At 45.6% G+C, this 26950-nt stretch overlaps 1 protein-coding gene and 2 pseudogenes across 3 annotated transcripts in view; all 3 read left to right on the top strand.

The window, feature by feature from the left end:
• Mtmr12 (myotubularin related protein 12) overlaps positions 1-9704 on the top strand; it is a 76062-nt gene extending 66358 nt beyond the window's left edge. For 2 of the 3 annotated variants that reach the window (XM_055601039.1, XM_055601040.1), the window contains exons 13-16: positions 645-817; positions 3261-3428; positions 4297-4458; positions 6989-9704. In XM_055601039.1, coding sequence (XP_055457014.1) covers positions 645-817; positions 3261-3428; positions 4297-4458; positions 6989-7558 — 1073 coding nt within the window. In that variant the 3' untranslated portion in view covers positions 7559-9704. The other variant, XM_055601041.1, reaches the window with a different exon arrangement.
• Positions 9705-19651: 9947 nt separating this feature from the next.
• Positions 19652-20988, top strand: LOC129671893 (alpha-enolase-like; annotated as a pseudogene).
• Positions 20989-25277: 4289 nt separating this feature from the next.
• On the top strand, positions 25278-26681 carry LOC129671892 (elongation factor 1-alpha 1-like; annotated as a pseudogene).
• The last annotated feature ends 269 nt before the right edge of the window (positions 26682-26950 follow it).

Below are 26950 nucleotides of genomic sequence, written 5' to 3'. Positions count from 1 at the left end.
GGGAATAAAGAGGAGGCCATGGGGAAAGTAGACCTGGCTTTAGTATCTTCAGATTCTAAGAATGCATGACTGGAGATGTGTGTTGCCTTTGCAGCAGTCTTAGGTAAGTCTGTGGATGGACTGGCCTTGTGGGTCGTATGAAGTGCATTCAGGTGGGCACATGGAGAATGTCAATGAGAATCCTGCCTCTAGGCTTGGCAAGGAGAAGCAGGTGTCTCTGTGCTCCTAGACAGAACAGGAAAGAGCCTTATGGCTGAAAAGGTCATTTGGTACAAAGCAGTCTGTGAAGGATGGAGCAGAGAGCGGTGACTCCCCAGGAAGGAAGGGAGGTAGACTTCATCCACAGTAAGGCAGGCTGTCGATACACAAATGTTGCTACTCACTTTTATGGTACCTATGGATGCCATGTTCTGAAAGGGGATTTTTCAGTGTCGCCTTTGTTCAGTAAGCATGTCCATTCTTAGCAGCACTGTGCTGGAACCTGTCCTAACAGGCCAGAAGCAGTCTGTCTCTCCTGAGCTGGCCCTTGTCTAACAAGAGATCTTGCTCTTGGGAACTACTCTTATAGCTGTGTGGATGAGAGCACTGCCTCTCTGTAACACTCTGTCCTTCTCCTTCTTGGTGCTGCTGCTGGGCCCTTCTAGAAGAGAACGCTTCTGACCTCTGCTGCCTCCTCTCCTCTCTGGTGCAAGTGATGATGGACCCCCACTGTCGAACCAGGACTGGGTTCCAGAGCCTCATCCAAAAGGAGTGGATCATGGGTGGCCACTCTTTCCTGGACCGCTGTAACCATCTCCGCCAGAACGACAAAGAGGAGGTGAGTGTCCTCTCTGTAGACTGTTGCAGTCCTAGGGAGACTCCCTGTCATCTGGTCACTGTCCTCAGATGTATGCTTCCCAAATGCAAGTGCATACCTCACAGACACCAGGAAACCAGTCAGCTTATCTCAGGATGACTTTGAATGTTTTAAACAATGTGGAAATCCTCCCCAGGGTCAAAAGAGTATCAGTATGCATGGTCAAAGTCTTCTAACTCATGCAGAGTAAGGCTGTACATATGTTTCATTCTAGGAGAAATACTCTAATAGAAAATAACTAAGGAAGAGAGACCTCTTCAAATCTTGCTAAATTTAACTTTGCAGTAAATGATATTTAGTATATAAATTTACTACAGAAAGTATACTTAGCAGAGTAAATTTTCCTTGTGTTAGTGCTGTCCATTGCTAGAGCCTTTACATGGGCTGAGTCATAGCCTCTCTTGTTTCTATTGGCTATTATTGTTATTTTGTTTTGCATATGGGGTTTTGGTGATGTTGCGTAGTTTTTCTTTGAGTCTTCATCTCATCATCCCAAATAGCTGGGATTTCATGAGTGTCCTCCATATCCATACCATACTTCCCTTCAGATGAATGGCTCAACCTCTTGGATCAGAGAGTTGTTTTATATTTTGTTTTGATTTGATTTTAGACAAGCTCTTACATATCCCAGGCTGGTCTTCAAGGATAAACTTGAAGTTTAATCCTTCCGCTTTCATCTCCCAAGCACTGGGATTATAGGCATATACCAGTACCACCATTTTCACACCCTGCTAGAGAAGGACCCCAGGGCTCTATGAGCAAACCACACCCCAGCCTGAGTTAACATGTAGCGTTCTTTCTTAGGTAACAGCAACACACACTCCTTGGTTTTCTTTGATAACTAGTGAAAGGAAAAGTGGGCTCAACTTTATCTAGTTAAGCCATCCATAGAGTGCACACATGCTAGCAGTGTGAATTGTGGCTTTCTTCCTCTAGAGAACTAATCAGCATGTCTGTGGTGCAGAACAGCTTGGCATAGCATGCTGTGTGAATGGAGAGCCATGGCATCTGCTCTTCAGGGCTTGACAAGTTTCTGGGGAGACTCAAGCCGCTGTCACTATGCCAGCTGGTTTCTTTCAGGCCAAACCTCTGCTCTTCTGGATGTTATCAAACTTAAGAGAAACCACCATTTCTCAATCTTGAGGGACTTGGAGGAAGTAAATTGAAGGGCTAATGAGCTACACATACTGTGATAGGCAAAGTGAGTTGATACTGTTTAGAAAGATGTGATTCTGCATGTCTTGAAAAAGGGAGACTGACAGGCTCTGTGTCTAGTTGGGAAAGAAACTAAAAGAAGGCCTGTGTTCAGTCCTTTGAGAGTCACTCACACTTAAGAGCCTTTGCCCTTACCGTACAGTGAGGTTTGTACATTTTACTTTTTACTTAGTGGTGTTGCCCATAACCTGTGGTGTGAAGCCTCTCAGAACCACCATGCTGGAGTTCTAAAGAACTGGCTGGTGTGATCTGTGATATTACTGCTGTGGATCTGGCCTTTTATCCAAGAATTCTTAGCACCTTCTTCTTACCAGTTCCATGTGAGGCCCATCTCTACTCCTGAGGAAGGTGGACACTGTCTCTTAGCTTGCCTTACCCTGTTGCAGGATCACTGGGGGATCAAGATGAAAGCGTCAGAAGTGGTAGCACACCAGAAACTGCAAACAAAGCTCGCCTCTGAGTAGCTTCCAAAAGAGGACCCAGGTTAACAAAACACATTTGAATGTAGGGTAAGAGCCGATTTTGCAGCTTTTGCCTTTGCCTTCAGGGCTCTCACTGAGTGATGAAGAAGGAAACCTCTCCAGCTGAGTCTCCCGAACCAGCCCCACCTATTATCATGGGGGCAGGCAGGAATGTCCCCATACACTGCTTCTTATTGACAAAATGTAAAATGCAGTCAGCACAACATCCTGTTTTTATAGTTGAACACTATGAAGAAGAATGGAGTTCACTACCCAGGCAGTGGTGGCATATGCCTTTAATCCTAGCACTCAGGAGACAGAGGTAGGTTGATCTCTGAATTCAAGGCCAGCTTTATCCACAGGTCAAGTTGTAGGACAACAGAGAAACCCTGTCTTGAGAAACAAAAACAAAACAAAACAAAGATAATGGAACTCACTTAATTGAAGTTCAGAATTAGCGTTCCCCATCACCAAAGCTGATTGCAGATGCTCCTGTGTTACGCAAATCTGTTATGTAGTTTTAGATGCTCATCTTTGACATACTTCAGAGGCTGATGCTAACCCACAGGGGAGTGGTCTCCCAGAGAATAATCATCACTTGGAACATACTGTCTATTTGTTTGCCAGAGAGGCAGGGCTCAGAAACTCCTGATGGCTGTCCACTGAGCTCAGAACAGCTCATGCTGGGTCTAGGCTTGCTAAGTAATGTATGTCTTGTTTCCACATAGGTCCCTGTGTTCCTGCTTTTCTTAGATTGTGTCTGGCAGCTGGTGCACCAGCATCCCCCAGCATTTGAGTTCACAGAGACTTACCTGACTGTATTGTCAGATAGCCTGTATATACCTATTTTTAGTACCTTCTTCTTCAATTCGCCTCATCAAAAAGATACTAACACGGTAAGAGTTCCTCTAAAAGACCCCTGTGCCAAAGAAGCTGCAACTCACAAACTCCATGCATAACACTGGCCATAAAAATGACGTGTATTTAATACTGGTTATGTGCTAGTGATCCCAGCTGTTCCTACCTGGGAAAGTATTTAATTCTTGCAGCACACTCCAGTTATATGTTGTTATCCTTGAAACAAAATAGTATTTAGCCCAAGATTATATTGTAAATATTAACCTGGAAGTAAATTTTGGAGTTTGGGGATTAAGCCAAATTAAAAATTATACTTTCTGAAGGTAACCAGATGTCCTCTCTTCATTACCTTAATGCCAAGAGTTACTTTGGGATGAGAATGGATGCCTGGGAAGCAAGGTAGCTGGGCTTTGGTTTTACAACGGAAAGTACTTTAGTCCCTGCTCAGCCTGTCCTCCAGGTTAATACCTGGGCCTTTCCCTAGCCCTCTCCTGCTTTGGGACTGACTTTGAGTTGGTAGATTGCCAAGTGTCAGGAGGAAGCAGGAACAATAGAACCTGGCATCTTAGACAGTGACCAGCCCTGCAGTTTGTGAGCTTCATACCCTCAAGAGTCCTCTTCTATTTTCTGAGCCTCAGTTTCCTCACGTGTCAAATTGAGAACGTAGGGGTTAACTCACAGGTTGTTGTGAAATCACCCAGCCTTATAGCTGACATAGACCATTAAAAATAAAGGCCCTTCTCACCCTCCTTCTTTCCAAGAGCCTCTGCCATGGAAACACAGTGCCTGTGTACATTCATTCTTAGTCCCAGCAGAGCACTCTTCCTGGAGCCTGTTTCTGAGAACTCAAGTGTTTGCTTTCCAGCCATCCCTGGAACCTGTGGTAACCTGTGCTTGTTTTGGCAGGGTAGGAAAAGCCAGGACACACAAAGCAAGCCTTTGACTCTGCTCACCGTGTGGGATTGGTCAGTACAGTTTGAACCCAAAGCACAGACATTGCTCAGAAACCCTCTCTATGTGGAAAAGCCAAAAGTGGACAAAAGCCAGCGGAAAGGATCACGTTTCAAAGTAAGATGTGCATGTCTTAAGAACCACCCTCGCCCCCACCCACACATACACCAGCTCCTCCATCCCACATGTTTGAGGACAAAGGCTACTTTATTGATCTCAATGTTGGTGAGTGGCCTCCTCATACCGAGTGCAGTTGGGATTTGTGGCACTCGGGTTATTGGGGCTCATTATTAGTGCCCTGTGCTTCAGCAAATCCACCTGTGCTTTGATGAGACCTGTCACTGAGGCAGCTATTGCCACAGTTGTGCTGTGTGGAATTGTGTGGCTGGTAGAGTACAGGGAATGGTAACTTGAAGGTTTTACTAAGCATTTGCCAGTTCATATATTTCATTGCAAGACTTTTTCTTTGTTTAAAATAAAAACTTTACTATCTTATTTTATATGTAGGTATGTTTTATCTAATGTATGTCTGTGTACATGTGTGCCTGGTGCCCACAGAGGCCAGAAAAAAAGGCATCAGATTCCCTGGAATTGGGTTTAGTTCTGAACCTCCATATGGGTGCTGGGAATCAAATCTCGATCCTCTGGAAGAACAGTCACAGTGCTCTTAACCACTGAGCCATATCTCCAGGCCCAAGACTTAATAAAACTATAAACTGATAGTGGCAAGCTTTGTGTCAAGGCCCGCACTGTCTCCCAGCTCTACCTGCTCCACTGTTGTGGGGGGAAAAGTGATCCTGAATGATATGCAGTGGGCACAGCTGTGTTCCAGTGTTTTACACAGTGTCACCCCGCAGCTTTGGCCCATGGACTGGAGTTTGCCAGCCTGTCCCCTAAACCACAAACAAGTCCTCATTTTTCTTTTAGATACTTGTTCCTGATTCTACTAATTGTCATGCCTCAGAATTCACTAAGTGACACACAGTTTAAACAGCAATCTTGAGCACTATCACCTGGCCTGGAATTTCTCTCTGATAGCCTCGGTGGTGGTTCCTATCTTGCCTGAATCTTAGGGCCTCTGGGAGCCTTGCCACTTCAGTCATGGAATAGGGTTCTAGTCTAAGGAAGGTGAGCAGGTGAGCCACAGCCAGTACTTGGAGACAGTGTCAGCTGCTGAACACTAGACCTGCCATGACACTCTCTTTGCTGTTCTCAGACCCAGGGAGGATGCTTCCCTTTTCTGCAGGTGTAGCAAGATTGCCTCACCTCTCAGCCTGTCAGCCAGAGGTGAGCTTTTGTGTGGTGTGCTGTGCCCCCTGGTGGCAGCCTGTACATCCTCTGCACTAGAGGCAGCTGTGGGGCAAGGAGCTCCTGGGACAGCTAAGTACTTCTTATGTGATGTCCTCAATATCTCTTCTTATAGGCAGTGGCAGATGATGTCGGCTCTAGGAGAGGCTGGGAGGAGAGATGTGAGCTGGCAGAGGGCGAGAGGACTGAAGGCTGTGTAAATGAGGCAAGGTTGGGAGCAGGCGGCTATTGCTCAGGCTGACATGAAGTGTACTGTGTCATCCAAGCCAGCCCTAAAGTCCTGGCAGTCTCCTGGCTCAGCCCCAAACATGGGATTTACAGACATCAGCCACTGCCTACAGCTCTCTGTTCCTACTGGGAGTGAACATCTTAAAAGCAGAAGAGTTGGCAGAAAACAGCTTCTTCTTGCATTTGTACCTCTTCCTTTGGGCATCAGTGAATCTCCACAACCCCTGGGTTGCCTGCATAACACCCTCACAGTGTGCCCCAAGCATCACACCTTGCTTTGCTCCTGAGAAAGCTAACAAGCAGGAACGAAACTTAAATGCTGTCCTGTTCCTGTTCGGAGCAGCCTGTCAAACAAGAATATCTGGCCAAGTGAGCTCTTTCCCCCTTGCCAGTGCCTCTGCTCCCATTGCCTGTTGTGTTTGTTTGAGAGAGAGAGAGACATATGACTTCAGCTGGAACCCCCTACAGGTTAAACACCAGGTGTGGTGGCACATGCCTGTAATCTCAGCACTCTGGGAGGCAGAGGCAGGTGTATCTATGAGTTCAAGGACAGCCTGGTCTACAAAGCAAGTCCAGGACAGCCAAGGCTACACAGAAAAACCCTGTCTCAAAAAACAGAACAACAACAACAAAAATGTGCTGGGAGTGGTGGCACACACCTGTAATGCCAGTGATTAGAACACAGAAGCTGGAAGATCCCAATGTTTCAGGCCAGCCTGGTCTACACAGTGGGTTCCAGGTTGGCCAGGACTGTGTAGTGGAACTATGTCTCAAAAAGCCCCCAAGACTGGCCTAAATCATTAAACTAGTTCCTCCAAAGTACGTTGTGTCCATTGGTACCCTTTTCAGAAGGCCCAGTCTGTCCCAGCATGCCTTTCTGTGCAGCCTCACATATGTCTGCTTTCTTTTATTTCTTGGTGGTACATCATAGATCACTCACTATTAACATGAACAGGAAGTCCCATCTGTGCTACAGCATTAACCAGTGCACATGAGATGGCAGTTCTGATGTCTCTTGACACTGCTCACACTAGGATGATGACCATGATGATGAAAATAGCTGTAACTCTGTCTCTTAACCAAATATTCTCTTTTCTGTTTTCTTTTAAAGCATCAACGACAACTTTCTTTGCCACTTACCCAGTCAAAGTCATCTCCCAAGAAAGGATTTTTCAGGGAAGAAACAGATCATTTAATCAAAAACCTTCTAGGCAAGAGAATTAGTAAACTTATTAACTCTTCAGACGAGCTCCAGGACAACTCTCGAGAGTTCTATGACAACTGGCACAGTAAGCCCACAGACTACCATGGCTTGTTGTTGCCTCACATTGAGGGGCCGGAAATCAAGGTGTGGGCCCAGCGCTACTTACGCTGGATTCCAGAAGCCCAAATCCTGGGTGGTGGCAGAGTAGCCACTATGAGCAAACTCTTGGAAATGATGGAGGAAGTGCAGAGCTTACAGGAGAAAATTGAAGCGAGGCATCACAGACAGGAGGCTGTCCACGCACAGGCGCCGTGCTTGCTCAGGAACTCTGCCCGCCTGTCCTCCTTGTTCCCTTTTGCGATGTTCCAGCGACATTCAGCCAAGCCTGTCTTACCTACCAGTGGCTGGAAAGCTTTGGGAGGTGAAGATGATCTGGCCAAACGAGAAGATGAGTTTGTGGACCTAGGGGACGTGTGACCTGTCTCCTCAGGCACTGGAAGAGGCATGCGTAGGGTGGGGCAGTTGTTCCCTGCACTGATGTCCCAGTGTTAAGCCAATGCTGTGCAGGAGAGAGCAGAGGCTTTTGGGAAGAGAGCTGGTTCTCCTTTTCTTTCACAGTTCTGAACGACTGCAATTAAAGCCGTGCCTCTGGTATTCTTAGGAAGGAGTTCCTTCTTGACTGTCATAGGATTGGGTCGTTTTTTGACACCTGTATAATATGTACACAAGATGGCTCATGGCCAGGTTGCTGTGAGAGCTTCCTCCTCCTATTTTTTTCTGTGCCAAGATAATTGCATAGCCACTGGGAGCAAGAGCAAATGCAGCTGTATGTGCGGTCTGTAGTGGAGAGACAGAGGTATTAAGAGATGTGCTTTGTCTTCAACCATGGCATATTCTAACATGTGCGCACACACACACATCATAAAAAAGCTGGAAAATTCTGCTGGTGTCATTCATCCTAACATTCAGTCCCTCCTTCCTGGACTGTAACAAGGCACAGGAGTGGTGGCAGCCACCTACCCTTTTTCTTTCGCTGCCATTCCCATGTTAACCTATTCCTGCTCCATGCCATTCTGCATGTCACCTTGGTGCACCTTGTCCCAGTGTCTTGCTGCTGACCTTTTGATTAAAGTTGGGGCTATTCCTCTGTCTTCCCAAAGAGGAACCTACATTCCCTTGGAGCCTGTCAGTTTTGAACACATATTTGGCCCTCTCCTTGAATACCACGGCACCCAGGCTGTGCCTCTCTGCAGCTCCTCAGCTGCTCCCCTTGCCTTTCCCATTACCTTCTCAGATGCTGGGGTAGGCAGTTCACTTTTGAATGTGGCTTTCACAGGAAAGCAAGTGTAAGTGTCAGAAGCAGTTATCACGGGATGCCTCAGTAAACTTAAAAAGCCATAGAGGAAACTCAGCTCTGCCTGGTCACCTTGGATCTGCTGTTTTAAAGATATATATCTATTTTTTTAATATTTGAAACTATAATTTGTAAGGATCAATTCTGTCATTCTCAATGGAACCCTGTCCAATCCCACAAAGGGCACAGAGCATGGGGAGTGGGAGGGAGGCAAGGGCCTCATTCGAGAATGCCTCAAGTGTTTGCCTTTTATCTACATTGCTGTTCAGGAGAGATCCTGTTGAAGAAATCTCCCTGTTGCTCATGGGCAATAAGGCATTTTGAAGCTTCACAAAGAATTCTTTCTGATTTGCACTGAATCATCTTTTGTACATATGGTCATTTTTCCTCTTCTCCACAGTAATGCACAAGCCAGGTTGGCGTGCGGAGACGGCCTGTTGAGTGGAGGTCAGGATTTGTGTTTCTGGGGCCAAATGCACTCAGTCTTGGTTGCCTTAAGAGTCTTTCAGGGCAGGTCCGTGCTCGGCTTGCCATAAGAGTTTTTAGAATTTGCCAGTTCCTTAGCTCCCTTTACTGCATTCTTTGAGCTCTCCACACTAACCGCCACTTCCTCTCTGCCTCTGCTTCCCAAGTCCTCAGCAGAGATAACTATTTTTGTTACCGTATTATAACGTGAATATTTATATGGTAGCCTCTATGTCTTAGTGATTTCCTTTCCAAAAATGCCCCTTATGATGTTTTATACTTCACAAGGTATGGTTTAAAGGCACAAGGTCATGGCCCTTGTTATAGCAGTTGAATGTGCATTGGAATATTTTTCTATGTTTTTTTTTAAGATCACAATAGAAAAAGTAAGCAAGCTGTTGTAACCGTATGCTTATGACAGTTTATGTATTTATATTTGAAACCAGATTTCTATAACTTGTATTTGTGTACAGAACTTTCCGTGGGTTTATATATTGTGAATTTTTATCCAAGATTGAGATGTGGATTATGCATAACATTAAAAACTAAGATAAGACCATCTGTTTAAAGTGCAAGTTTGGAAGTGTATATTAATAACTTACTGTATCTAATACCTCTAAGTTTTTACACTGAAGAAAAACTACCTTTAATTAAAGTCAAAAAATTTAAGGGAATAAGCTATTCGGCTGAGGCAGTATAAATGTGCGGTTTGTTTTCTGGGTGTTAATGGAAGTTTGTACTCATGTCTCATTGCGTTGTAGCCGAGTGCAGAGATTAAAGCACAACTTCCAAGCAGCACTGTGATGGATGTGCGTGGTCTGACTGCTGGCTTATCCTTCTCATTCATTCGGGACGTGGTAAACGCCCTGGGCTTTGGCAGACCCTAGAGCAGATGGAGCCCTGGGGAGCTCAAGACTCTTCTCTGGACCATCTCCTGTGTGTGTGGATGTGTGTCTGTCAACACGCCTGTGGCTGCCTGCTGACGGGGGCCAGCTCCAAATACATACTGAAAATTCCGGATGGTGATAAAATGCTGTCAGGATGGGGGATGAGATGGCTCTGTGGGTAAAGGCGCTTGCCACCCAGCCTCATGACCCCAGGAAAGAACTGACCCTGCAAGTTGTCTTCTGACTTCCACACATACCCTCTTGTCTGTGCTCCCCACACAAAATAAATAAATGGAGTATCTAGTGCTCTGAAGAAAAAGTAAAGTGGTTAGGAGCCTCCAGGGTGAGTGAAAGAAGGGCCTTTTTGTATTCTTGGAATGAGCTAGTGCTGTGTCTTTGCCCTGTGGGGATCTATGATGTTTTAATTTTATTTCTTGCTGGAAGGGGTCTGAGTTCATTTAAAGCTGAGAGATGGCCTTTGTTTGCCTTCCCGATGTGAAAGGTGAGCTTGTCCAGAGCAGATGACCTAGGAGAACAGAGTTTTGTGTCATTGATTTTAACACTCACTAATGTGGATCATGTAGCTTGTTTAGTTCTGAGACTATCTGTCTCTGACTCGTCCCACCTTCTTCCCATGCTTTTGCTGGTCCATACCATGAAATACCCTTCCCCGTCTGGCCAGCTTCCTCTCCTGTGTCCAGAAAGCCAGCCTTTACTCCCCTGGGGTTTTGTTGCCACATTCCTCTCAGACTTACTTTGAATGACTGATTTATATTATATGCATGAGTGTTTGCCTATATGTGAGTTATGTGTGTGTACCACATGTGTGCCTGTTACTGCAAAAATCAAACGAGGGCATTGGATCCCCTGAAACGGGTTGCAGATGGTTGCCAAACCCAAGTCTTCTGCAAGAGCAGTGTCCTTAGCTACTCTCCAGCCTCTCTCCCTCAGTCCCCTCCCCAGACCTCTATTTTAGATATTTCTGTTATATTCTTAACTGGTTAAGACCCTGCAGAGTCACTTATTTTTCCATCTCTTGGTCTTGTGCAATCTGTGGTCTCTCAGTTTTGCTGCTTTCTTGGTTTTGGCCAAGGGTATAGGGAGTAGTTAATGAGGAAATAAAATGGAGCATTTCCTATCCAGAAAAAAAGCAGAATGAGAAATGGTTTCTGTTGAGAACTAACCTTGTGCTTCATGTCACCCAACTCCTGTCCTTTTGTGGGACACACTACAGAAATAACCTGACTAAAGCCCCCTCCCACCCAGCTCCTCCTCTGATTGTAGACAAAGTGGTTCTCCATGGCCATGGTTATGCCCCTACTGCAGCTCATGTTTATAGCGGGGTCAGGACAAATGGGAGCTAAGCACCTGGAATCACGCGCACATGCACGTGCACATCCTGTTACAGGGGATAGGATCTGCAGTGCCGTATGTCCTTATGATGCCAACATTTACGCTTCTGGGCTGACCTGTCAACTTGATTCACCTAGGAGACAAGCTGGTCACCCTGAATATGGACAGCACTAGTCCATGGGCTGGCGGAGCCCAGGCCAAATAAAAGGAGAGAGCCAGCAGAGCACCAGCCATCGCTCTGCTTTCAGACTGCAGACACGTCAGGCCACCTGATGTTCTTGCTGCTTTAATGGACTGTACCCTCAAACTGAGCCAAAAAAAAAATCCCCCCTTCCTTTTCTGGTGAAGTGTTTTTTAATGGCATCAAATAAGAGGCTAATAGGGCTATCAAGAATCTCCCAACACCCCTCTGCTAAACCCGTACACCACCCTGAAAAATATTATGATAGGGAAAGGAGAGGGGTCCCATTTGATGTGGATTCCCATTTGCTAGAAAAGTATCTAGTGGTTTTCTCGACTAATGAAATAAGCCAATTTAGGTTGGGAAAAAAAAAAAAAAAAAGGCTGGGCACAGTGGCACACACCTGCAATCCCAGCACTCGGGGTCCAGAGGTAGGCAAATCTCTGGGAGTTCGAGGCCAGTCTGGTCTACAAAGCGACCAACAAGGATAGCCAACGCTACACAGAGAAACCCTGTCTTAAAACACACAAGGGCAGGTTTATTTGGAGGCAGCTCTTTGACCGTTACATCCATCCCAAGGAATGGGGCCAGGGAAATCGCTACGCAGACACTGACTGGCAGCGCGAGACAAGGAGCATCTGGGCACTCGGGAAGAGAGAAAAGGGGATGAGGGAGGAGGGCAAAATGTCTAGGTTATACAGGAAAGAGCCTCTGGGCAGGGAAGCCCAGCCCCAGGGCTGGGAAGTTCAGGGGTATGCCAGACACACCTTGCAACAGGTAGGGCCTGAGGGATGCCGGGGAAAGCCTGGAGCCCTGACGCAATTTGATAGGTTAAATAGGTACCTCAGCCTCTTGTCCTGAGTCTGAAACCCAACAGTATCCCAGGTGGGCTTACAGGTGACATTGAGAGCCTGAGCGGAGTGGGCAGTGCAGAGTCAGTATTTACATGTCATTTAATATTCAAGTGGAAAGTAACAAGTTCAGTTGGAGGTTTAATGTCTTTAACAACAGGCATTAGTAGCCTAATTTGTGGTTTAGGTCTAGTTGCTTATCTTTTATATTGTCTTTAGTAATTAAAGGGTATGAAGTATATAGTCATGAAGATTATGAGCTTTTTGGCCACTTATAAAAAATTATAGTCTTATAAAACAAACAAAAAAACTGTTGCCTTTGAATCCTAAATGAAGGTATATTCAAAAACCTCGCTTCAAAGCCAGTTGGTGGTGGCACACAACTGGAGGCAGAGTCAGGCACACCTCTGTGAGTTCGAGGCCAATCTGGTCTACAGAGGGAGTTCCAGGATAGCTAAGGCTACAGAGAGAAACCCTGTCTCTGAAAAAATAATAATCACAACAGTGGTGTTTTATTGTATTTAAATTTTACTTCAGAACAGAACAAAAAGGGCTTGTGATGTAACTCAGGTACCCCACCTAGAATGCACAAAGCTCTGGATTCAATCTCCAGGAACTAAAAAGAAAACAAAAGGGAGGAAATTAACAAAGCAACTATTTGGTTATTGGATGATTCTGAGTGTGACGTTCATAGGTACTTTGTGATGGTGCTAAAAATTAAGCTAGGTTGAAGTATCAGTAGATCCTTTAAATCACTGTTGCCATTTGTTTTAGTAAGCCCAGCTAGATGCTTACTAAAACAAATGGCAACAGTGCAAAGATGGAGGAGTAGCAATCAGGCAAGACTTTTTTATATTCTTGCATTATTTGCTAGGCATTTTGTTTCTTTCTTTTGAGACAAGGGTCTCACTAAGTAGCCGTCACTGGCCTGGAACTCACTCCATAGACCAGGCTGACCTCAAACTCACGGAGATCTGCCTGCTTCTGCCTCCCACGTGCTGAGGGAATAGAACAATCTTGGTATGCACCACCATTTGGGAAGAAGTATAAATCATCTAAGAAATAATTGGAGGCACGGGAGGAGAAATACTTACAGGAGTATATTGATCTTTAAAGGGGAGAAAGACGACACAGCCTTATCAAGCTACCTGGCCCCACAAGGATATAGCAGAATTTGGAAAAGAGGAAAATGGGTTGATGTAGTATCTTAGAAATTGAAGACAGAACTAGAATGTCTCCCATCCCTCAGCCCCTTCTCTCTATTCTCTTGGTCTCTGCATCATCTTCTGCTGTTTAGATCACTGTTTTCAGCGTTTTAGGACTCTAGTCCCTCCCCACTTTTGTCATGTTCCCATATACTTTCAGTGCTTACTCTGAAGGCAGTCACAGATTTTTTTGGCTTTAGTTTTTTTTGTGGATATATCTATTAAAACTGAGTTGCTATTATTTAAGGTCTTTTATGTGTGTGTCAAGATTGACTTTAGAGATGCTGTGTAGTCTCAGTTCTTGTGGGCCTTTTTTTTTTTTTTTTTTTTTTTTTGCCTTTTTTTGACAGGTTTTTTTTGTGTTGTCTTGGCTGTTCTAGACTCACTTTGTACTAAGCTGGCCTCGAACTCACAGAGATCTGCCTGCCTCTGCTTCCCTGAGTGTTAGGATTACAGGAGTGTGGCACCAAGCTTTGCTTGAGGGGCCTTTACTTAAAATTTTTATCTCCCCAATTGCCAACAGAAATTATTTTCAAAATATTAGTCAAATTTCTGGTGACGAGAGTACTCAGATGGCTCTTTTGGGGCACAGCTTCATGGAGGATTCTGTTCCCGATGTCTGCACATCTTTGAATTTATAAACAGACTTTGAGAGCTATCTTTATACTATTACCAACTCAGACTTTTCTTTTCGGATTCTCACACTTTTTAACAGTTGATTCTGGCATTGGCCTCATGAGAGGCCATGAAGTATAGTTGTCAAGGATCTAGGCTTCCTGACACCCAATGCTTGTGTCCAGGCCCCTGCCTTATAACTTTCCTCCTCTGTAAAAAGTTATCATTTATGGAACCCACCTCTGGGAAGTTCTAGAGGATTAAAAATAAGTTCCTGTGAAGTGCCTATTATGAGGGAAACGCTCAATAAATTTAGCTAGTATTACAGAGTTTGTTAGTAAAACTTTCCATTCCAGGAACAGTGAACATTGACATAGCCTAGGCAGGAACACAAGTTCCAAAGGCATCCATAAAGGATAAGCACTTCAGGTGTTGTCAAAATCTACCTCAGAGCCAAGAGATTTGGGGGCAGGAAAGATGGTTCAGTGGTTAAGAGTACCTGCAGGTCTTCTTCTAGAAGACCAGGGTTTAATTCCCACCACCCATATGGTGGCTCTCAACCCCCTGCAACTGGAGCTCCAGGGGGTTCAGTGCCTCCAGCCTCTGAGGACACCTACAGTCCGATGCCCATAGCCACATACAGACACATACAGCTATACTGCCTACCCTACTCCCCAAAAAGCAACAGACAAGACAGGAAGCCATGGAAAAGAACTCTTCAGAAGTGTGATAAAGAGCCGGGCATGGCTGCACACGCCTTTAATCCCAGCACTTGGGGCACAAGCAGAGGCCACCCTGGTCTAAATGTGAGTTCAGGGCTGCCAGGGCTATACGTGATACGATGCTGAAGTGCAGTTCTTCACAATTGATGGCTTCTGCCGGGGATGAGCATGGGGAAGGACTCAGTTTTCTTTAAAGGGGCTGGACACCAGGAGTTGGACCAGTGGGTAACCAGTGAGGATATGGGTAACACAAATTGGATTTTGGTTTGGTTTTGTTTTTTGTTTGCTTTGTTTTTTTGTTGTTTTGGTGTGGGAGTACACAAAGTTGGGGGAGGGCGTGGGCCCAGGAGGACTGGGAAGTGAGTGTGATCAGGGTGCATTATGTGAATTTACCAAATAATGAATAAAAATGCCGTTAGGGGTTTAGGAATAGCCATGCACTGACCACTCAAAACACCAGACTCACAGAGGGGCTAGAGAGTTTAAGCAGGTTACAAGTACTATGTTGGGAAAAAAAAAAAAATACCTACAACTAAAAATATAAAGATAAGATGTAAAAAATCTACGGCAGAGGGTTTAACATAGAGTGTTAGAACTGTTTCAAAGGTGAGGTGAGTGAGTACTCGAGGGTTGTGGTTGGCTGGAAAAACTGCAGCAGCTCCACCCTCATGCCTACAAATCCATAGGACCAGCAGCCTAAGGATTGGAGCAAGATCTACACCCTCCCTGTCACAGTTCGTAGAGCCCAGAGCATGTTGCACTGGCTCAGGAGTGAAGCTTTCCCAGAAGGTGTTGTGCAGAGGCCTGAGGACAGAGTGGGCCCCCACCAAGCTGGGAACACGATCGTTGGCGTCATTAGTGTTTGTATATTTGGGATCCTTGGAAGGGGGCTGACTTTGACTGCCTCGCACCAGCCTCTAAGGAGCTGCGGTCCCTGCCCACCTGTACCCTCCCCGAGCTGCTGCTGTTTCCCTGAAGAGTGGTGTGATGGCCGAATGACCATGTTAGGGTACCTAGTGATGCAGTGCATCATGGGAGCAGGAGCATGCGGCTGCCATGTGAAACTTTTCCTGGGGAGGCTGTAATTGCAGAGTAACTCTCAGATTAAGTCCAGTAAGAATTCTTTCAGTGTACACAGAGATCACAAACGAGGCTGTAGTTGAATTAGGCTGGCCACCAGCTGAGCTAATGCTCTGGGGAACACCGGGCCCCGAGGTACAAATCCACATAACATGTGTAAGTTTTAGTAGGGTTACTGAACAGAGGTAATTCTGAGCTGGGCGTGGCGCACACCTTCAATCCCAGCACTCAGGGAGGCAGAGGCAGAGGGATCACTGTTAGTTCGAGGCCAGCCTGATCTACAAAGTCCAGGGCAGCCAAGGCTACAGAGAGAAACCCTGTCTCAGAAAACAAAACAGTAGGGACTCTGTAGGAGTGGGAGTGATTTGGTAACTGCCTTTTCAGACGGTTCTGTAAGTAATTGTTTTCCCAAGGTCAGAAACAAGCAGAGATACAGAAGCAGCTCAGCATTCCTTGTTGTTGACTGTGTTAGAAGTAAGGCTTTCACAATGTAAAACAGCATTTTGACTGTGTCATATATATATATCAAAGGTAATAAATGTAATAAATATAATTTCCCCATACTAAGACTAGTGAAAGACCAAAGTAGCAATACCACCAAAGTTCAAATTGGTGAACCAATCTGTATATTGGGATTAGTACGGAGTATGGCTGAGGCATTGCTTATAGAAGCAGGACAACTCAAAAGCAGCTGCATAAGCAAAAGCCCACCCCAGTATGACTGAGGACTCAAAAAAAAACTGGAACCCGGAGCTCACTGCGTTACTTGTAGGTAGCTCAAGAGATAGGAGTCTTCAGTTTCCACCATGTTCCAGTGAGTATATGGGCAACACAAATTGGATGTGGTGGTTTTTTGTTTGTTTGTTTGGTTGGTTGGTTGGCTGGTTGGTTTTGGTGGTAGGGAGGGCACAACGATGGCAGCAATGGGGAAACGAGTGTAATAAGGGTACATTGTACAAAATTCCAAATAATAAAAATATTATATTGGGAAAAGTTATTTTTCTTCTGGGGGAGGACAAAGAGAAAGAGAGAGAGAGAGAGAGAGAGGAGACAGAGAGGTCTCCAGGCAGCTCCATAATTCTTACTGTTTATATAACTTCGGGGATGGAGGGGCTTTGTATATTTAGTCAGTTTCAGGGACTTCCTGAGTCTTAACAAAACTTTCCTTTACAGTGGTTCTTAGCCTTCCTAACGTTGTTGACCCTTTAATACAGTTCCTCATGTAGTGGAGACCCCCAACCATAAAATTATTTTTGCCACTACTTTGTAACTGTAATGTTGCTGCTGTTATGAATCCTAATGTTAATTTTTTGGAGATAGCGTTCACAATCCACAGGCTGAGAACCGATGCTTTGGAACTCTCTGATCTTTAAGGAACTTCCTTCCAGGATGGAATATTTAAACTCAGAGGAAACTGCTACATGAAAGTGGGGAGGCTGTACCCCTTATGGTCAGGAAGGGTAGGGGCGAGGGAGTGAATAGCTGGAAGGAGGATAGGAATGAATGCCTTCACTCATGGGCTTTCTCCTCCCCTTGAATTCCACCTAGACCTTTGCCTCTGAGATAGTACTAATTTTAAGATTTTCTTCTCCTAGCAAACCATGTCTGGAAACATCTTCCAGACACATCTAGAAGTGTGTCTTACTCACAGGTGCTTTTCAGTCTAGTCAAGTTGGCAATCAAGGTTAACCATCGCCCTAGCTTAGGTCAATTTGTGACATGCTATAAAGTGTACAGGCAGTGCACGCATGATTGCAGTTACTAGACGTTCTGTCATAGTCATAGCTGTCGGCCGCGTCTCATTCCGGAGAGTTTGTTCTGGCTAGTTTTATGTCAGCTTGACACAAATTAGAGTTATCTGAAAGGAGGGAACCTCGGTTGAGAAAAATGCTGCTCTAAGAGCAGGCTGTAGGCAGGCAAGTCTGGAGGATATTTTCTTAGTGATTGATGGGAAGACCTAGCCTGTTGTGGACAGGGACATCTCTGGGCTGGTGGTTCTGGGTTCTATAAGTGAGAAGGCTAAGCAAGCAATGAGGAGCGAGCCAGTAAACAGCACCCCTCCATGGCCTCTGCATCAGCTCCTGCTTCCAGGTCCTTCCCAGTTTGAGTTCAGGCTCCAACTGCCTTGGATGATAAACTGTGATCTGGAAGTATAAACATAATAAACACTTTCCTCCCCAAGTTGCTGTTGGCCATGACATGTCATAGAAACTGTAACTAAAAGTTGCATGAGAGTCCTAATCTGTGACCTTCTGGCTGCCATGACTGTTACTTAGGGGCTTTGCTGAAGATCCGTATGTCTTAGGTTGGTCCCTTCAGAAGCTGACTCTGAGACAGGAATTTGGGAGAAAGTAGTGTCTTTATGTAGAAATCCTGAGCAACTGTGTCCTGATGACACAAAGAACTGAGAAAGCAGACAATAAAAAGTACACAAACGAGGGGCTGGAAAGATGCTTCAGCGATGAACATTGCTGCTTTTGTAGAAGAGTCGGATTTAGATCCCAGTATGATAGCTCACAACAGTCTGGAGCTCCAGTTCCAAGGGACCCAGTATCTTCTGGCCTTTGTGGGTACCGCTTGCAAACACACACACGTATGAATGAAAAGCCAGGAGTGGTTGTGGATCCCCTTAATGCCAGCACTTGGAAGGCAGAAGCAGAAGGATCAGAAGTTTAAGGTTATCTTCAGATACATAGCAAATTTGAGGCTAGCCTGGGATACATGAGATCTTGTTTCAAATGTGTATATGTGCATGTGTGTGAGCACTTGCCCTGGGCATCTGGGCTAAAACCCCCCTGGCACACTTGGAGGAACTCTGCGGCATGTACTCAGAGCTGTCTTAACAGAGGGAGATGATACATAAGCTCTTTTCCTCTCTGAGAGCTGCTTGTTCTTGGGAATCTGCTGGCATGTGTAAGTGGCATCAGGGATGTGGGCAGGGCACCATTTGCTGTCATCAGAAGGGTCCCTTGGAAGGTGGACGTAATTCCCTCTATAATCAACTAAGGACAGCAGGTTTGCCAGTACTTCTAAGCATGGCACCTAACTATCTTAGTCTAGCCTAGATTAACACATTAGTAAAGCCCACTCCCCCCCCTCATTCCAGGGCTATGCAACATAAAGCAACCCCCAAATATTTAGTCGCTCTTCCTAGTCTCAAGAAGTCCTGTGGGTTGGGTGCTTCACCTGCTTCTCTTGATACCGTAAAGCAAGCACATATATTAATTTTCATAAACACCTTGGTTGGAATCAGAAGATCTCTCAGTGTTCAGTGGAATTTAGGAGAAGCCACTGTTCTAGATTGAGTTTCTGCACCAGGCCCCAGAAGACCAAAATGAAGTCATTCATGCCATGCAATTAAACTGCAACTCTCAGGAAGGAAGAAAATCCTCCAACAGACCAGCCATTGTTCCTAAAACCAAGAGACAGCACCTAAGCTTCGGGGGCCCAGGCAACTCGAGCCAGTTCAGGGAAGGTCCCTGTGCTTTAAAACCAGCACAAAAACTAGCTCAGTGTAAAGCCACCCACTGTTTCCTTGTTCCTGCTCAGAACTTCCTTGTCAAAGCCAATTCTTCTGCGCTGCATGGAGGAGAGCCCACTTTAAAAAATTAATAATTAAAATTTATGTTTTTATAATTTCATACGTGTATGTAGTGCATCTGGATTAATCTTATTCACACCCTCTTTCATCTTTCTCAACCTATCAACACTCCCTTCTCTCTACAAGTTCCCTTTTTATGTTCATGTGTTTTGTTTTGTTTTGTGACCCAGTGATTTTTAACCAAGACAGTCTATGGGACCTGGGTATGATACTGTCCAAATATCCATAATGGTCTCATGTATGAATCTAAAGCTGACCACTGGCTGGCAACTCTGAAGTTACCCTGCCGGTCCCAGCTTTCAGGGTGATGAACACAGACAACAAGCTGGCCATGCAAGAGTTCCTGATCCTCGCCGTGGGGGCTTCCTGTTTCCGGGAAGCCGTTCACACTGGAGCGAAGGTTTACTACCACCTGAAGAATGTCATCAAGGAGAAGAATGTACCTAACATTCTGGAGAACAGAGAAGTGCTGGAACTGCTGAAGAACAATTGCCACACTGACCAGGTCACCATCTGCATGGACATGTTGCCTCTGAATTCTACAGGTCTGGCAAGTAGGACCTGCACTCCAAGTCTCCTGATGAGTTCCAGCAGGTACAGACACCCGACTAGCTGGCTGACCTGTGCAAGTTCTTCATCCCGGAGTATCCAGGGGTGTCTCCATTGACGATCCCTTTGACCAGGATGACTGGGAAGCTTGGCAGTTCACTGGAGTGCAAGTTTTGGTTTCTTTGTAAACTCAGTTATGTTACATGAATATGTTTTTGTTTTAATCCCAAATGTGGGATTTTAGTTGGGCTTTAGTTTGTCCACAGCTGATAGTTGTCTCAGGTGGGGCGTGGTCTTTGCCAGTTGGTAACAGCCTGCCGCATGTGGCATGGAGAGGGGCGTGGACTGGGGCTCTGGGGTATAAATATGAGAGCCCAGAAAGAGAACATTTGGCACTTTTGGTGGCGGCAAGTGGCAGTTTGGAGAAACCAGAGACTAACCATGTGGTGATTTGGAGCAGACAGACGGAGAGGGACGCTCGGGGGTGCATCAACTTGGAGGACATAGCTGGCTGTGTTTGCTGTTGAAGGAGATTGGTGTGTCTCCCAAAGACCCATGGAGCCTAAACAGCCAAGACAAGTAAAGGGGTCTGTGGCCTCTCTCCCCACTTTCTCCTACTTAGGGTTGGGGGTTAGAAGGGAGAGGCTTTAAGAATTTAAAAAGGAGCTCTACAGTTCACACCTAGCACAGGCATCCAGGTGGTTGGGGATGATCTCACAGTGACCAGCCCTAAGGGAATTGCCAAGGCTGTGGACGAGAAGTCCTGCAATTGCCTCCTGCTCAAAGTGAACCAGATAGGCTCCGTGACCTGTCTCTGCAGGCCTAAGCTGGCGCAGTCCAATGGCTGGGGCGTGATGGTGCCCCACTGCCCTGGGGAGACCGAAGGTACTTTCATCGCTGACCTGGTGGTGGACTGGGCAGATCAAGAAGGGTGCCCCTTGTCTGAGAGCCTGGCTATGTAGTCAGATCCTTAGACTCAAGGAAGAGCAGGGCAGCCAGGCCACGTTTGCTGGCAGGTCCTTCAGGAACCCCCTGGTGAAGTAAAGCTAACGCGCAGTGTAGAGATCCCTGGAGCCACCAGCTCCTTAGATCCTTCCTGTCCCTGATGTCATCAAGGAAGCCCAAGGCTGGCCAGGTGCTTGCCCTTCCACGTCACCGCTTGCTTCCTTAGCTTCCAAAGCCTTACCTGACCACCTGGAGCCCCAATGCAAACCTCAGCTTTGTAATCATGTGATTGGTTCGGATCATTGTTCCTGTCACCTCACTGTCCAGCTCGTGTCTGGAGCTCTCATAACTCCAGTATAGTCTCTAGGGTGGCCACAGGTAACATCTTCCCACAGCACTTCTACATGCAAAATAAAAGCCTCAGTAATCCATGAAAAAAAAAAAAGGACTCAGATCTTAGTAGGATTATTAATGACTTTCCCCCCATCAGCCAGTGTAGCACCTACCAGCATTATGAAAGCTGTGTAGCCAGGAGGAAGCGTCCAGCTCAGCTCCTGCTTCATTTCTTTATATCTTGCAATAGAAGTGCATGGTGTCTTCAGCAAAAGGGTCTTATCATCTAGTTCTGGGCAGCCAAGAGGGATGGCTAGAGTCAGTGTTGTTTTAGGGACCTTTGGGGCCCCCCTGACCAGTAGCAGTCCATAAGAGGGTATCTCACATACCGATACTAGAAGTATTATCTATCTAAGCTGTATAAAATATGCATGTATATCCCCTATAACTCACGTTTTTTAACATTATAGGCACACTTCACCATGCGGTCTATTCATACGGAAGATGAGGTTTAACAACTTCATTGTTGCTTGGTGTATTCTCCTCCCACACCCTCCAGGGGATATTGTCACAACTTGAGGATAAAATGAACGCTGTGATTACTGGCATGCGTCACCATAGTATTTGCTCTTAATACAACAATCGAGGCTCAACAAATTCAGTGTTTCTCAACCCACCTGCAGGGGAAAATTTGTCACAGTTTGGGAGTAAGATGAATGCTATTAGCCTCTAGTAGCCTATGGTGGTGCCAAACATCCTTCTGTGTACAGGGCAGAGCCCACCTCCAACAAAGTCGTGTCTTCTGACCCTGCATGCCAACAGCTCACAGCCAAAAACAAAACAAAACAAAACAACAAAAAACTTGCCTGAATTCATTCGAATATCTTTAGCTTCTCCATTACAGTTGAAATTGCCTTGAGACATTCAGATTTTTCAATATTATAGAAGAGTACTTTCCTCTTCATAATAAGAGACTTAGGACAACTGATATATGATATAATCCACAATAGGTACAGACAGCAACATGGATTTTATGATGCCTGCAAATACTAACATTTGTCTTAGCTATTTGTTTGGAGCCATGATGGTTGGTCCAAGACTTTGTGTTGGTAGTAGTCTCTTATCCTGTAAGGATCCTTTTTTTTTAATTGTTTTTTTTTTTCTTTGAGACAGGGTTTCTCTGTGTAGCCTATGGCTGTCCTGGACTGGTCCTGAACCAGAAGTCCACCTGCCTCTGGCTTCCTAAGTGCTGGGATTAAAGGCATGCAACACCACATCTGGCTTCCTCTAAGTTTTTTTTTTTTAATTTTTATTTATTTTTGTATATGAATGAATGTTCTTTCTGTATGTACACCTAGATGCTAGAAGAGGGCATCAGATCTCAGTATAGATGGTTATGAGCCCACCATGTGGTTGCTGGGAATTAAACTCAGGACCTCTGGAAGAGCAGCCCAGTACTCTTAACTGTTGAGCTATCTATCTCTCCAGCTCCCTCTAAGTTTTCCTTATCAAACCTCTTAGTGGTTTTTGGTTTTTTGTTTGTTTGTTTTTGGTAGGGAGCATGGCAACAGGCAGATAAGTATGGTCCTGGAGCAGTAACTGACAGCTTACATCTCATCTATAAGCAGGAAGCAAAGAATTAACTGAGAATGGCACACGCTTTTGAAATCTCAAAGCCCACCCTCATGATACACCTTCTCCAACAAGGCCACACTTCCTGATCCTTTCCAAAGAGTTTCTAGCTGGGAACTGACCAATCGTTGAAATATATGAGCCTATGGGAGCCATTCTCATTCAAACCACCAGGGGGCCATGCTCATTCAAACCACCGTAATATACTCATTTATACACTCTTACTATACTCATATAATCACAGACAAATATACATAAACATTAGATGGAAACAATAGGCGCTCTCCAACATTTGACTACTACAAAAACAATGTGTGGAGCTCTGTGGTTGAAGCTGGTCATCTCCCAATAGCCAATTTATTTGTGCTCTGTCTATGATGATATTCCTTTTTCTCATCGGGGTTTTATCCTACCCTTTTCTGGGTAATTCCAGATCTTGTAAGGAGGTCACATAGCCCTCAGAACAGATTATAGGCCAGACCATTCTCTCATAAGAAAACTGTGCTAGGAATTCCTAGAAATGCCCCACCCTGCTAAGGATCTTAGTCTAGCACTGACGTTCAGTTGTACTTGGAGATCCTGTGTCTCCTTTCTCCCCATAGGATAATTAAGGCCTGTATTTTCCTTCTTGTGATAAGACCATGGAGTATCTCTAACCCCTTGACCCCAGCTAATCAAACACATTCACCCTGGAAATCCCTCTCTCTGCCCAGGCATATATTGCCCTTGATTTCACATGCAGGTTTAGGCTTTCTCATGTCAAGACTGACATTCATCATTTATCCTCTGCTGGGTCAAGTCACACGGGGCCTGCCCTCCAGCCCGCTGGGCCTGGGCCTTCCTGGGCCTGTGTCTTGGCACTAAGCCGACCAGGCATGGGCCTTGGCCTGCGCCTCTGCCTTGCTCAGCGCAGCAGCTTGACTAAGAGCTGTAACACTCTGGTATTGCCATAGGCTTTGGACCATGAGCGACCTCATCCTAAAAGAGCCAAACTATAACACTCTGTGGAAAACCTTTTCCATATCTAGACTTATCGCACTTGGACCTCACCCTAGGCGCTCTAGCTGCCCCTGAGAGAAACAGAACCCCCATTCTCTGTCCCAAAGCTGAGTTTCAGACCCCCACTGAACGGAGGACAACAATGTTGTTGTTGTTTCCAAATAGTTTCCTATTAAAACCTGGGAGCGGTCAGACACAATTTAGGTCCACATCTCTCCCTCTTGCTTTTCTCACCACACTGAGTCAGGAGTAGAGTGCAAATGTCCTTACACAGCGGCTATGGTGGCCTCCTCCCACGCCTAGGCCTCACAGGCGCTGCCAGCTTCCTCCTGCTTCAATCTAAGTTACTTGGTTTCTGCCCGGTCTGGAATGTGAGGCTGCCCCTCCTTCATAAAGGAGCAGTGTTCTCTGTCCTCAAAGCCCAGTGGGCGTTTGGCAATACCTCCTGTTTCTACCCGAGCGGTGTCCCCAGCCTCAGAATTCTAGTTACAGGGCTGAATTTCCAGAATTGAAGAGTTGACCCACACTGTCTTTTGCTTTATAAACATACATAATTAACTGGATGGTTATGGGACTTAATCCTTAATCTAAACTTGAACTTTTATTAAATAAAACAGCTATCTATTTATTTAACATTTAATAGTGCCTTCACCATACTGAGCACTTTCACAGCTGTCACTGATTTTAAGAACCTCTAACAACCTTTGAAGCATAGTAAGTAATGCTGCCCCACCTCCAGAGGATCTAAGCCATACAGCACTGGCAAGGAGTAGCAAGACTCCAAGAAAGAAATGTTTTGTGACTTTTGCAAGATTAGTTAAAAGCCAAGAAATCAAACAGCATCTGTTTACAGTAGGTGGTGAGGAAAACATAACACAACACAAGCCGTTTCCAGTTTGATACACACGTCTCCTATGTGAGCAAATTCAAAACTTGTTGGGTTTCTTCATAATGACACGGCAGACGCCGGGGAATAAGGATTCAGTATGTTCCAGGCACAAGGAGAACTTATCCAGGCTTGACTCAGGCAGAAAGTGGCCAAGCTGTCAAAGTAAAGAATGACTGAGACACATAAATTCCAGTGGATGCCCGTGGCTGGAGAGGGGCGGAGGCACAAGAATCCCAACAGATGCCTGGTGAGTTTGAAGCTCCATCTATGACACATCTCCGAGTTTGGATCCCAGTGCCCCACATAGTTGTTAGACTCTCTGCACTTGGATCAGGTTTTCTTTTCTGGGTCCTTCTTTCCACTCTGGCTCCTGGCTATTGAGCGTCCCTTGAGCGGGGGGGGGGGGGGGGGGGGGGGCGCCTCCTATAGGATATAGAAGCAACAGGACAGTGCCACAACCAGGCTGTCTGATTCCACTTAGCAAACACACGTGGAGGAAGCCATGTTCGTATTGTTTACTTGTTTTGTTTTTGAGATGGGTTTGCTGCAAGAACGCAGGTGCTGTAGAAATCACCACCGCTCTTAACTCGAGGCCAGAACACGAAAGGAAAAGAGTGGCATCAACACTGTCATCACTCAGGCACTTCTACCATGCTGGCCACGTGGCCTACAGAGCTGCTGTGGGTTGACCGGTGAACCGCGCTGCACAGTCTGAGAAGGCTGCCGAGACGGTGCAAGAGCAAGAGTTTGCATGGTGTCACTGTTGACGCCCCCTCTGGGAACCTGAGACCAGCAAACATCATGCCACCATCACTGATGCTCGAGGACACAGATTTTTATTAAAAAAAAAAAAAAAAGATTCCAGACACATCTTAGGCTGATTGTGCTTTCCTGATTGGTGCTGGCAGTGTCAGTGAGTTCGAAGCTGCTATAGCCAAGAACAAGCAGACCTGTGAGCATGCGCTTCTGGCTTACACACTGGGCATGAAACAGCTAATTGCTGGTGCAAGCAAAACGGATTCCACTGACCCACCCTACACTCTACAGATGGGAAGAGGCTGTTAAAGAAATCAGGACCTGCAGTAAAAAGTTGGCTACAACCCCAACACAGTAACATTTGTGCGGTGTTCTGGTTGGAATAGTGACAGCATGCTGGAGCCAGGTGATATGTCTTGGTTCAGGGCCTGGAGATTCACCTGTTAAGAGGTGGTGTTAATGGAACCACATTGCTGGGAGCTTTGGATTTTATCTTGCCACCAACTCATCTAACTGGCAAACCTCTGTGGCTGCCCCTCCAGGATATCTGTAAAATTGGTGGCATTAGGGTAGAGTGGAGACTGTGTTCTCAAACCTGGCCATGGTGCTTCTCTTTTCTCCAGCCAGTGTTGTAAAGTGCAGCTGAACTGTACCACGAGGCTGTGAGTGAAGCTTTTTCTGGGGGCAGTCTGGGCTTCGATGTAAAGACTGTGTGTGTCAGAGAAGTTAGATATGGTAATGTTGCTGGTGACAGCAAATGTACCCCGGAGTGGAAGCAGCTGACTTTGCTGACCAGGAGATTATCCCCAACCATCAAGGCCAAGTTAGTGCTGACTAGGGCCCTGTTCTGCACTGTCACGCTAATTACAAAGCTTGCAAGTTTGTTGATCTTAGAAGATTAGAAGATTGTTTGCTGTTCTGGTAAGAAACTGGAGGATGGCCCTAAATGCTTGAAATCTGGTGATGCAGCCATTGTTCATAAGTCCTAGGCAAGCCTGTATATGTTGAGAGCTTCTCTGACTATTCTTCACTGGGTTTTGCTGTTTGCAACATGAGGAAGACAGTTGCCATGGGTATTATCAAAGCTGTGGACAAGAAGGCTGCTGGAGCTGGCAAGGTTGCCACGCTGCCCAGAGAGCTCAGGAAGCTAAATGAATATTATCCCTTGCTACTGCTGTCTTAATCAGTGGGGGAGGAACAGTCCCAGGCATTTGTCTCAACTGGATGTTTATGTTTAATGGTAAAAGACAGATTAGTGATACCAACACATTTTAAAACTGTCAGAAGGGAAGGAGAATGTTTTGTGAACTTGTCTCTCTCTCTTTCTGTGTGTGTGTGTGTGTGTGTGTGTGTGTGTGTGTGTGTGTAGCAGTCTTACTAGTTTTTAAAATCAATGCTTTTTAATGGAAACTAGCCAAAAATCTGTCACAGAACTTTTTGAGATTCATTAAA

The sequence above is a fragment of the Psammomys obesus genome, unplaced genomic scaffold (genome assembly GCF_907164565.1).
Source record: "Psammomys obesus unplaced genomic scaffold, mPsaObe1.curated_primary_1811, whole genome shotgun sequence".
Taxonomy (NCBI): Eukaryota; Metazoa; Chordata; class Mammalia; order Rodentia; family Muridae; genus Psammomys; species Psammomys obesus.
The sequence above is the reverse complement of the archived record's forward strand: the minus strand, read 5'-3'. Positions and strand labels throughout refer to the sequence as shown.